This window comes from Hippopotamus amphibius, chromosome 13 (assembly GCF_030028045.1).
Source record: "Hippopotamus amphibius kiboko isolate mHipAmp2 chromosome 13, mHipAmp2.hap2, whole genome shotgun sequence".
Classification (NCBI taxonomy): Eukaryota; Metazoa; Chordata; class Mammalia; order Artiodactyla; family Hippopotamidae; genus Hippopotamus; species Hippopotamus amphibius.
In genome coordinates, this window is record NC_080198.1 from 6973374 (window position 1) to 6985294 (window position 11921).

At 43.3% G+C, this 11921-nt stretch overlaps 1 protein-coding gene across 7 annotated transcripts in view; it reads right to left on the reverse strand.

Moving 5' to 3' along the window:
- MTMR14 (myotubularin related protein 14) overlaps positions 1-4011 on the reverse strand; it is a 43327-nt gene extending 39316 nt beyond the window's left edge. For 6 of the 7 annotated variants that reach the window (XM_057705893.1, XM_057705891.1, XM_057705892.1 and 3 more), the window contains exons 1-2: positions 3714-4011; positions 1792-1940 (exon numbers count right to left, since the gene is read on the reverse strand). In XM_057705893.1, coding sequence (XP_057561876.1) covers positions 1792-1940; positions 3714-3869 — 305 coding nt within the window. In that variant the 5' untranslated portion in view covers positions 3870-4011. The remainder of the gene's footprint in view (positions 1-1791; positions 1941-3713) is intronic. The other variant, XM_057705896.1, reaches the window with a different exon arrangement.
- Positions 4012-11921: the final 7910 nt, after the last annotated feature.

An 11921-nucleotide genomic window follows, 5' to 3' on the forward strand; every position in this document is an offset into this window, starting at 1 on the left:
CTAAACTGGGGAGGTGGGTTAACAGGACCAAACCACTTCCTGAAACCAGTTCTACTCTGTGTAACTCAGTATAATTAGTGTCACATGAACAGCAAGTCCAGGCATGTAAAGAAGCAAAAAGTTCTACTTCTTCCCATCTAAACATGCACATACTCCCTTCTCTTCAACAGGCATCACCCACACAGTATCACTTCAAGGCCTTGCAAGAAGTGAAAAGTAAAAACAAACTCCGTAATTCCTTTGTGGTTAGAGATATCCTGCCCTGGCCTGAAGGTGAGGCAAGGTGGGAGTGCCGTGGTGGTGACAGAAAGAAGCGGCAGGCATACAAGTGCTATGATCTACATACAATTCGTTTTCCCAATACATTCCTTTTTCTCAGTGGACCCCACCACGACCTCATTAAAGGGCACACTTACAGAACTCCCATTTTACAGATGGGAGGAAATTCCTTGGCTTGAAAGCCTTCTCTAGCTCCCTGAAGCTCTCAGGCTATAGAAAGGTTAGACTCATCTAAGGAGCTCTTTGAGATGCAGATTCTGGAAATTCTGATTCAGGGCCCTGGAATCTATGATTTCAACGAGTGCTCAGGGGGTACTAGCCCAATAACCACTAACACCCACAGGCCCACACTTCTTGGCCTAATGATCAAGTCCCTAAACAAAGCTGGTCCCTAACTAAGGACATTTCAGTGACACCCCTCATCCTTCCAACTCCAGCTGAAAGGCATCTTCACCAGGCAGAATCCACCTTCCCAGTTTGTCTACAGCAGCGCTTCTCAAACCTCCAAGTGCGTACGAATCACTCGGCTATCTTGTTATGCTGTGATTTTGACTGAGTGGCTCTGGACCCCAAGACTCAGAATCTCTAGCCAGTTCCTGGGTGCAATGTGAGCAGTGACAGCCCACGGCACTTTGCAGTGCAACTCCACTCTGGCACTCACAACAACAGTGCTTCCATGGGGCCAGACTTTCAGATATTGTTGGCAACAGCTCTTGGAATTCCCTTAAAATCAACAGCAAGCAGGAAGCCTAGGAGAACAAATTTGAGATAAACATAAAGCACTTCCTAGAGCTTTAGTGCTGTGATTATGTATCAGTGTCAAACAACTGCTACCTTTACTGCCTGCCTATGGGCTGCATCCTGTGCCGGGTGCTCTGTGTCTGTGCTCGTGTGAACTGTTACCGCACAGAAAGCACTCAAGCCTTGGTAGGCCCTCAATAAATGGCAGCTCTTATTTCTAATTCTTACAGCACACATGTCAAGCTTGGAATAGTCCTGTTAATCAGCAGGGACTGCACTAGCCACTTTTCTAAACAGAGGCAGAGACTGATGAGGAAACTAAGAAACAAAGAGGTTCAATAACTTGCCCAAGTTAGTTACACAGCCAGCAAGCAGGGCAGCCAGCACGTACACTGACCTCAGGCTCTTAAGCTCTACATACGGTATGTGCCCTTAAGCATGTCAACAAAGCATACCTCCCACTCACTCTCTTAAAAAAATAAAACAAAACCCTGAGGTTCAGAGAGGTGAGGCGTGAAGTCAACTGCCTCAGGACAGAGGTATAGGGTAGGAGTAAAACAGGAGTCCAGGGCTGTGACTCCCAACCCCTCCTTCTATGCTGTGCTACTCTGCACATGCAAGATGTCAAACCCTGAAGAAAACAAAGATGCCAAAAAGGCTTAACACCTAGGAGATGTGAGTCTGCCCTGCTCAGCTGCAGACTTTCCTGACCCTGGGGATGAGCTGTCAAGGCTTTCCCACATGGGCACGCTACGGTTACATGATGCTCACGTGTCTTTCTCCTTCTCAGAACTCTCATACTCCAGGAACACGATGTGTTGGGGGTAGTGGCCGCAGATATCCCCATTCACATTTTGGATCACGCTGTAACAGTAGTCTCGGCCAAACAGCTCCAGACACCTCTTCTCAATGCGCTCAACCTGCACAGAGGAGATCGGAGCATAACAAAGATTCTGGGGTTCTGAGAATTAGGCAATTCCTGACCTGGAGAGGAATCACACGTGCCTCTGTGATTATAATTCAATACCAGGAGGAGACATGTTGCTAGGTCACAGGCCCTAAACATGTAGTTCACGAACCCATGTAAGGTAAACTTTGGGAGGGACTCCGAACCCCTCAATGGTGCAGCAAAAGTGTATATGTTAAGCATTTGAAGAGACACTTACACCTTTCGTTAGATTCTCAAAGGGTCCACAATGCATAAAATATTAAGAACCCTTGCTCTAGGTATTTTAACTGCCACAAATCCATTATCTTCCTTTGGCTCCAGATTCTTCCCCATTCTCCAGCCATAGAGCAGTACCTAGAAGCTCTACTTAATGTAATGAGTAAAAGCTGCAGACAAAGCTGTCTCCTTACACACAATTTACTTGTTAAATAGGAAAAACAGCTCCCTTAAAATTGCTCTTGTTTTGCTCAGTTCAGGGAAAGGCCCACTAGAAGAACGACATAAAACCTGTAACATCTCAAGAAGGCTGCAAAACATCAGAAGTTTAGAGCCAGCTGGAGTGAAAGTCAAGCATAACTTTTTACAACCCTGATAATCTTCAGGGGTGTGTAAGATGCAAGGGGGGCCCAGCAAAACCCCTGAACTTCTAGCACCCCAAAGACCAATGGGGAGGGAAAAACTCACAGGAATTAGAAATTCTCAAATTTCAAGGCACATGAGTATCATTAAGAGGCCTATTAAAAAATACAAATTCCAGGTACACACCCTCAGAAATTCTAACTCAGTAGGACTGGGTGGGATCAAGGAACCTTTATTTTTAACAAACACCCCAGATGATGCTGAAACAGGTGGTCCTCAGGCTCAGTTCTGAAAAATACTCGATCATTTGGAGAGTGGGGAAGACCAATTATTACTAAAATCTTCCCCGCATTACTCCAGAGACTAGCAGATGTCAACTGCAGTATGTCCCAGCACAGGTGACCCCTGAAGCCAAACCAGAGTTTCACAGCCCAGGATGGAACAGAATTCCACTGGAAAACCTGATGCTAAACTTGCCAAAACCACATGGGGAATCAAAGATGGTAGGGTCAGCAAGATTCCCTTCAGACTGCCAGACAATGCCTAAGATGGGAATGGCCTGACCAATCTGGAAGCCTTCCAGGTCTGCCAATAAGGAGACTGAAGGGAATACCAAGGATAGGAAAAAAGAGAAACTAAGACTGGCTTTTAAAAAAGGAATAGAGGGAGTATAAGTTGCCTTTCTGCTCTATGGTGGAAGGAAAGGGATAGGCCTAATTCTAAAGTAATGCTGAGACTGTATAAGGAGGCAACTCGGTTCATGTCTTGGCTCCATTCTGCCCCACCCCTCTAGCCCCTTCACTCTGATCTCTGACCTGGAGAAATCCTCTAGACTTTTCAACATTTAGACTTGAGGGGTTCTGTCCCCATACCTAATGCAAGGGAATAACCCTCCTCAGCTCCTCCTCTCTAATCTCTGAACATGGCCACTCAGCGCTGATCTTTGACCTCCAAACCCTTTTCTCTCAAACCAAAAGGTCGTCCTTCCTTCGCTCAATCTGACTCCAGTTCCTCCTTTTCGGTTTTTACACCGGAATCTTACTCTCCGGGTCTAGACCCTTGGAACTTCCCTCTCTCTCCGTCCTCTGACCCGACCTCAGCCTTCCCTCAGTAACTTGCCAAGCCAGGGACCTTCTCCTTCTGCTCATTGCCCCTCCGGACTCACCTTAGAGCCGCCCGTCCCGCTGCAGTCCTTGGCCCGGTACTGGGTCCGGGAGAACTCCTCCAGCAGCTCCCCGAGCCCTGGCTCCTGTGGCTGCGGGTTGCCCGAAGAAGCTGAGGACCCCGCCGAGGCGGCGGCGGCGGCCCGAGCGCCGGCCATGGCCCAAACCGCGTCCCCTTCGGCGTCCCACGTCCCCCTCAGCGCGGGTCAGCCCGGCCCATGGCACCTGAAGGCACCTGAAGGCACCGACTCCGAACCCAGCACCTCCCGAGCCGCCTCAGCCGCCGCCTTCGCCTTCCACTTCCGGCCCCGCCCCACCCAGCCGGATGTTTACTCCTGCGCTGGCCAATCGGAGCCCCGGACTTGCGCCCTGCCCCACAATGACCCGCCCACTCCCGACGAGGAGCGGTCCAAGTGCTCCCCAGGGAGAGGACCGCGGCCACTCACAGAAAGCTTGTGCTCCGCCCCACGGGGTTTCCCCTGAGAAGCCAGGCTAAACCATTAGGGCTGCGGGGGGGGGGCGGGGGACAGCGCGGGAACCTGGAGGAAGGAACCAAGCGGAAGGGTGGAATAAACCGTTACAGAGAGAGGAGGAGGGAACTCTTAGGAGCACGTAATTAGTGTTGGCAATCATAGTAATGAGAATAAGTAATAATAAAACAGCTTTCCCTAAGGCACTTTGCGCGCATTGCTCCTCACACCTGTCCCTCTGATTACAGTGCTGCAATAGTCAACCCGCTTTGTTGAAGAAGTAGCCACCAGTCGCGACTGGCTTGAAATTCTGTGATTAAAAAGCCCCATATTAGTTTTCTTTTTTTAAATTAATTCATTAATTCACTTACTGGCTGTATTAAAATTATTTATTTATTTGTTCGTTTGTGGGCTGCTTTGGGTCTCCGTTGCTGCACAAGGGCTTTCTCTAGTTGCAGAGAGTGGGAGCTACTCTTCATTGCTATGGGCAGCCTTCTCATTGCGGTGGCGTAGGTGCGGGCTTCAGTAGTTGTGGCATGTGGGCTCAGTAGTTGTGGCACACGGGCTTAGTTGCTCCCCGGCATGTGGGATCTTACCCGCCGCCAAAAAGGGGTCAAACCTGTGTCCCCTGCATTGGCAGGGGGATTCTTAACCACCTCGCCACCAGGGAGCCCCTTGCTTTTTTTCTTAATGGAGTTTTTCAAACATTCACAGAAATGGAGAGAATAGTATAATGAACCCTTCTGTGTTCATTAGCTTGTTTCAATAATAATCAACATACATCAATCTATCTTGTTTAATCAATCTTTTCCCCATCCAACAGAATTATTTTAAAGCACATCTCATTATTTAACTGTGAATACTTCCGTATTAATCTTCTCATGGATTAGTACTGTTAAAAAATGATTAAGAAAGAGAATTTAGGTGTTAAACATACTTTAATACTTCATGAAGCCACCAGTGTTTGTCCTCAAGGGTCCAAAGAACTACAAAATGGGACCGAAGGCAGAACACTTTTACAGGATAAAGAATAAGGAACAAGGAAAAGATGGGAATTCCTTGGAGTTCCAGTGGTTAGGACTCTGCGCTTTCACTGATGAGGGCCCAGTTTCAATCCCTGGTCAGGGAACTAGATCTCACACACGTGCCGCAACTAGGAGTCCGCGTGCCTCAGGGGAGATCCTGCATGCCATAATTAAGACCCAGAGCAGTCAAAACAAATAAATATTGCCATATATACATTACTAATAAGAAAAAAATACCAAATTGTACATTCTAAATATATGCAGTTTATTGTCTGTTAACTGTATCTCAATAAAAGTTCTTAAAAAAAAAAGATTAATAGGGTAGACAGGTAACCACATAGCATGATTTCACTTTGAAGCAATTTATTTCCATTCAAACTGTGATAAATAACCACCAAGTGATATAATAATTACCCATTTCTTGGTGTCGAACGGGATGTGCAAATTATTCTCTAAAGTGAAAACATCCCATGGACTTTCAAAAGGGAATGTTGCACATTCAATAAAGCTACAAACCATGAAAAAAAAAATCCATTTAACCAAAGTGACAAGTAACTACTTCAAAGGCAAGTACAGAAAGTTACACACTTGACTAAAACATTTTCAGTCAAAAAATAAAAACGAAAATCTTGAAAACTGCAACATATTAGAAGTGTTTATTTTTTGGAATTACACATAGAGTTCCCCTTTCTCTTCATCAGAAGCATAATCTAAAATAATTGGCCTCTAATGCCCATCATTCTTCAATATTTTTGCCGTGTTGTTAAAATTTTTCAAATTTAAGTATGATAACACAAGTGACCAAAATGTTATAATCTAAGTACGTATTGCATAAATAAAGCTTAGCATTTGGCAATAAGTTAAAATTTTTGTACATTTGGGGAAAGGGGATGGATAGTGTTAAATAAGTTTCAGTTACAATATGGAATAGGGTAATGAATTTTTTGTGGTTTGATAAAGAAACGTTAGGTTTTATTTTAATAATTTCACTGGATTGTCAAGCAAATGGAAAAATGAAAAACTGAAAAAGCCCTCTTGTAGCTGATAACACCATGCTAGTTTGGTTCAACCAACAATGGGCTCCAGGACTTCCTAGGTGGTGCAGTGGTTAAGAATCTCCTGCCAATGCAGGGGACACGAGTTCGAGCCCTGCTCCAAGAAGATCCCACATGCCGCGGAGCAACTAAACCCGTGTGCCACAACTATTGATCCTGCGCTCTAGAGCCCGTGAGCCACAACTATTGAGCCCGTGAGCCTAGAGCCTGTGCTCCACAACAAGAGAAGCCACCAAAATGAGGAGCCTGCGCACCACAATGAAGAGTAGCCTCCGCTCACCGCAACTACAGAAAGCCTGTGAGCAGCAACAATGACCCAATGCAGCCAATAAATAAATAAATAAATTTATAGAAACAAACAAACCAAAAAACAACAATGGGCTCCGTGTCTGACTTTATTTGATCTAAACAAACAAAAATTTTCATTAAAAAAACAAAAGATTCATGGTTTTCTTAATTAATCAAAGACCTGATAAACATAACACAAAGTAAATTATTTTGGTAAGACACAAAATCTTTGCTTTCCAGGTGATTGCTTAAAAGTCACCTTTTCTCACCAAAAAACACATCCTACATTCCTTACATAGAGATGTTCCCCATATTATTTCTAGTAGTTTCATATATATATGCTATATATATATAAAACATATTATATATGTATTATATATATGTTGTAGCATTCTTACCCTTAAAATCCTTAATTCCTATTTAAAACTAAGAAGTAAATAATCTGTTACACTAGTATTTTGTGGACTGGTAAATTTATAATACACTTCATAATTTCTGGAAGTATATTCTTCCTCATAGAAAATTTTTCAATGTGGTACAAAACATATTTATTAACAGAACCAAGTATCTTTAGTTCCTCTGCAAAGGAAGCCAAAGCAGATAAACCTATGATGAGAAAATGTTTCAGCACTTTATCCTATTTGAAAATGATCTAGATATTCAATGAATATCCATCATGTAATTTATCTTGGTATAACTTTAGCGTTTCAAGTTGCCAAAAAGATTTTGGAAACTATTTTTAAGTGGACATACCATAAAGCATACTTTTTGTTGAAAAGTTCATTTGTAGGGACTTCCCTGGAGGTCCAGTGGTTAGGACTTGGTGCTTTCAAGGCCGTGGCTGGGGTTCAATCCCTAGGGGAACTAAGATCCCGTAAGCGTCGCAGCTTGGCCAAAAAAAAAAAAAAAAGAAAGAAAGAAAAGAAAAAGTTCATTTGTAAACTTTTACTTACATGTATTTAATTTACTTGTTCTTAACAATTATGTTTGGATTATTCATGAAAATCTCATGAAACATTAAACAGCTAACCATCATCTTTGGTTATCTTTCTGGCTAACAAACTCTAAAACAGATAACAGGAGTTTATTCGACTTTTAGTAAACCTATGTAGAATAAAAGTTGTATGTCTGCGTTGTATTTAATGCAGATAACTATAAAGACATGCCTGTTTTAAATACGTCAGCAAATTTAAACTAGCTTCCCCCCCCCACAAGATTATTCTAGATCATGTTACCCTGACATTTAAATGTTTCCATATTTCTGAGAATATACTTGATTTATATAAATGTTTAATTTCTTTAAGCCAATTAAATAGAAGTCTTTACAAATGAATTTTGGCAATACCATTGATACTGAGCAGGGCCCTGGTATTGATACCGAGTGGGGCTCCCGGGCACAAAGCTTTCCTGTGTCCCTTATTTCTTTGATTATAGGAGTAACAGCTTTCATTCAGCCTCCGTGACCTTCCCTGAGTTCCAGTGGGCAGATTCAAGCAGTTGTTCATTCATGAAGGGAGGGGAAGGCGCGAGAGACCTGGGAGAAACAGTCAAAAGCAGCCTTGGGGCAGGTCCTGTTTCCCCAGCAACAATCCATACAACAATATCTTTGAGCTACTTTGCAGAAGTTGAAACCCTCTGCAGGTGGGAGAAGTTAATGATGAATGATGGTATGCTGCCCACAAGCATGTAGACCCCAGACCAGTTGGACCTGAAGGTTGATGATGCTGACTTCTATCTACCTCACCCCCAGCCCATGGGAAGAATGCAGGACTGTTACTGCCTTGATCCTTATTGCCCACCCCTGACCACGAGCTCCGACTAGAAGCCCTCTCCCTGTTCCCCAGGGAGGGGGGCACCGTTCTTGAGGCGCTAGCCACTGTGTTCCCCTTTTGCCTGGCAAAGTAATAAAGCTTTTCCTTTCTACTCCTCCAAAGCTGCCTCTGTATTTCTATTTGGCATCGGTGAACAGAGACCAGGTTTTTCTCTGAAGGTAGAAAAAATATCACACATCTATAACACACATATAAAGATATACATCAACATACAGAAGCAAACAGAGATCTTATAACTTTTATTTAAAATTTTAGCCATGAGACGGGTGTGGATTCAAACTGTGTTTCTGACAGATAAAATAAGAAAAGATTACCTGTTCAGAGGGCTTAAACTTTTTTTTTTATAAACTCTTTATTGGAATATAATTGCTTTACACTCTTGTACCAGTTTTTGAGGTACACCAAAGTGAATCAGCTGTATTTATACATATATCCCCATATCCCCTCCCTCCCAAGACTCCCTCCCACCCTCCCTGTCCTGGCCCTCTAAAGCGTCATCAAGTTGATCTCCCTTTGCTATACAGCAACTTCCCACTAGCTATCTATTTTACATTTGGTAGTGTATCTATGTCTATGCTACTCTCTCACTTCATCCCAGCTTCCCCTTTGTCCCCCACCCGCCACCCCAGCCCCATGTCCTCAAGTCCATTCTCTACATCTGCATCTCCACTCTTGCCCTGTCACTGGGTTCATCAGTACCATTTCTTCAGATTCAGACGGCTTAAACTTTTTAGTAGTATTTAGGAGAAAGGCTCTTAAGATTTTTCCTTTGCCTAGTTTCCAAATAGACTTTCCCTTTCTTTCCCTTTCTGATAAGAGTTACTTCCTTGAAGTGTGCATTTCAACTGATGGCCCTCAATGCATAGAGAAGACCAAAAAGAATACTTAAATCTCAAAGACAGGAGAAAGAATGTAAGTTCCTCTAATGAATAAGGCAGGTTTAGGGATTGGTAAAAAGGATGGGTGGTTTTTTTCTGTTCTTGTTGTAAATCATGGACAGTCGTTTTTAATTTCTCTAAGATCTGGTTGCAACGCAAATGACATCATAGGCTGACCCACCCACCCAGCTACTTTATTTCCCATCTGCTTCTTTATATCAGAGATAAGACATTCAACTAAGATGGAAATCCAAAAATTCCTATGTTGTAAATTTAGAGCTGTTTTTGGATTTTTTTTTTCTTCCTCTGGATACATGGGTTCATTTTAGCTTAGGGGAGAGGCCCTAAAAAGAAGTTCCTAACCAACTCTGAATATAAGCTTCCAATTTGGCCAACTTCTAACCCTAGAGCTACTTAAAAAAAAAAATCCTTTCAAATATCTTGCCAGGCTTAATCTGGGACAAATAGTAAGTACTCCTGGCTGTATTGAACAATCCCATGGTTGCAAGAGGTGTCCCCAGAGAGACAGCAAAAGATACTGCTATCCCAAGATCCAGAGCTACTCCCAAAGGTAGCCAAAGACTTAGACACTTCCCTTGAGAGCTGATGTTGACTGAAAAAAAAAGAGACCATAACCTAAGAGTTGAGAATTATGTTTTATTCCGTGGAATTTCTGAGGACTTAAGTCCGAAAGTCAGGTAGCCCCTCACACCTCTCTGCTAGGTGTGAGGGGCTGCTCTGAAGAGGTAAGAGAGGAACCAGGATATATAGGAGTTTTGTAACAAAAGCTAGGTAGTCAGAACATCAAAAGATCACGTGTTAATTAAAGAAAACCAGACATCTCAAGTTAACGCATTTAGTACTTTTCTACCTATGGGAAGATGCAAGAGTCTGGGCTCCTTGAAATCATTCCTCTGATCTGCACCATAAGTATCTAAGGCCAGTATCCCACTTTTCCCCATCCTGAATCCTCTCAGGGTGCACAAGTGGGGGTGGCTGCCATGGCTGCTGGCTTGATGGCTGCTACATCTTTCGTTTACTGATATGGCAGGCAACATTTTTCATGTACTTTGGCAACAGTCAGTAGGATCCTAGCTGTGACCCACATTTCTGGCCCAGCCATATGTTGGGGCCCCCAACCTGCACATGTGAGTAATGACAACCTGCATGCCCCAGGCACACAGAAACCTGAACCAAGATCTAAGGACACAGAATGAAACAGACAAGAAGGCAAGAGCTGTCCCTGGGAAAGAAAGGACTGATAACCAATGGGTATCCTCAAAGCAAATTCACAAGAGCCTGGATTTGGAAAGAACAATGAAAATTTACCTTCCTTCCTCAAGCAGGCACTACAGAGATCCAGAAAAGATGCTAAGAATTCTCACCTTTCTCAGGCTTCTGCCAGTTTTCCCAGAATCCCAGCTACAGGCTCCAGAGCAAGTAGAGTTTAAAGTAGAGAGTGCACTCCTGGTACCTACAAAAATCTGACAAGGTTTTACATTAATTTTAATTTTAGCATCCCGTTGGCTGTTTAAGGAAATAACAGGTGGCAGTTTACCCGAGAACCCCTTGGAGTCTCATCAACCCTGGGAGTGGCCCAGGTGGGGGTCCTCCTTCAGGGGCAAATGTGGGAGAATTTGAGTTAGTGTGGAAGGATTTTACAAACTTTCAAGGACATTCTCCCAGTGTCCCACTTGATGGCAAAGGAGACATAGAATTCTGGGCCGGTGTTTTGTTGATGGACCCCTAAAATGGGTATGTTTTAGATTTCTGGCCTTGGAGCTGTTGCAGTTACAAGGTCACTAATTTGGAAGACTATTGTTTGGTTTTGTAGTCTTTGCAGAGTGGAAAGGCAATTCAGATTAAGAATTAGTAGACTGTGAGTACTCAGATGACGCTGGAGGGGAGTAGTAGGAGTTATGTCAGTCTTACAGTCTTTTTTCTTAGACACCTCTTGTGTCTTTAATTTTTCATTAGCTTTTGCAGTTAATCTTTCAGTGAAGCTGTTCTGGAATTTTGAAGACTTTTGGAGGCCTATTTACTTTTAATTGGAGTATAGTTGATTTACAATGTTGTGGGTTTTTAAAAAAATTTATTTTATATTGGAGTATAGTTGATTAACAATGTTGTGTTAATTTCTGCTGTACAGCAAAGTGATTAAATTATATATATATTCTTTTCTATTTTTAAAATTTTATTTATTTATTTATTTATTGGCTGCATTGGGTCTTCATTGCTGCATGCGGGCTTTCTCTAGTTGTGGCAAGCAAGGGCTACTCTTCATTGCGACGTGTGGGTTTCTCATTGTGGTGGCTTCTCTTGTGGAGCATAGGCTCTAGGCACGTGGGCTTCAGTGGTTGTGGCACTTGGGCTCAATAGTTGTGGTTCATGGGCTCTAGAGCACAGACTCTGTAGCTGTGGGGCATGGGCTTAGTTGCTCTGTGGCGTGTGGGATCTTCCCAGCCCAGGGATCGAAACTGAATCCGTGTCCCCTGCACTGGCAGGGGGATTCTTAACCACTGCGCCACCAGGGAAGTCCCTCCATTATGGTTTAATACAGAATATTGAATATAGTTCCCTGTGGTATACAGGAGGACCTTGTTCATCCATTCTATATACGTGTATAATAGTTTACATCTGCTAACCCTAAACTCCCACTCCA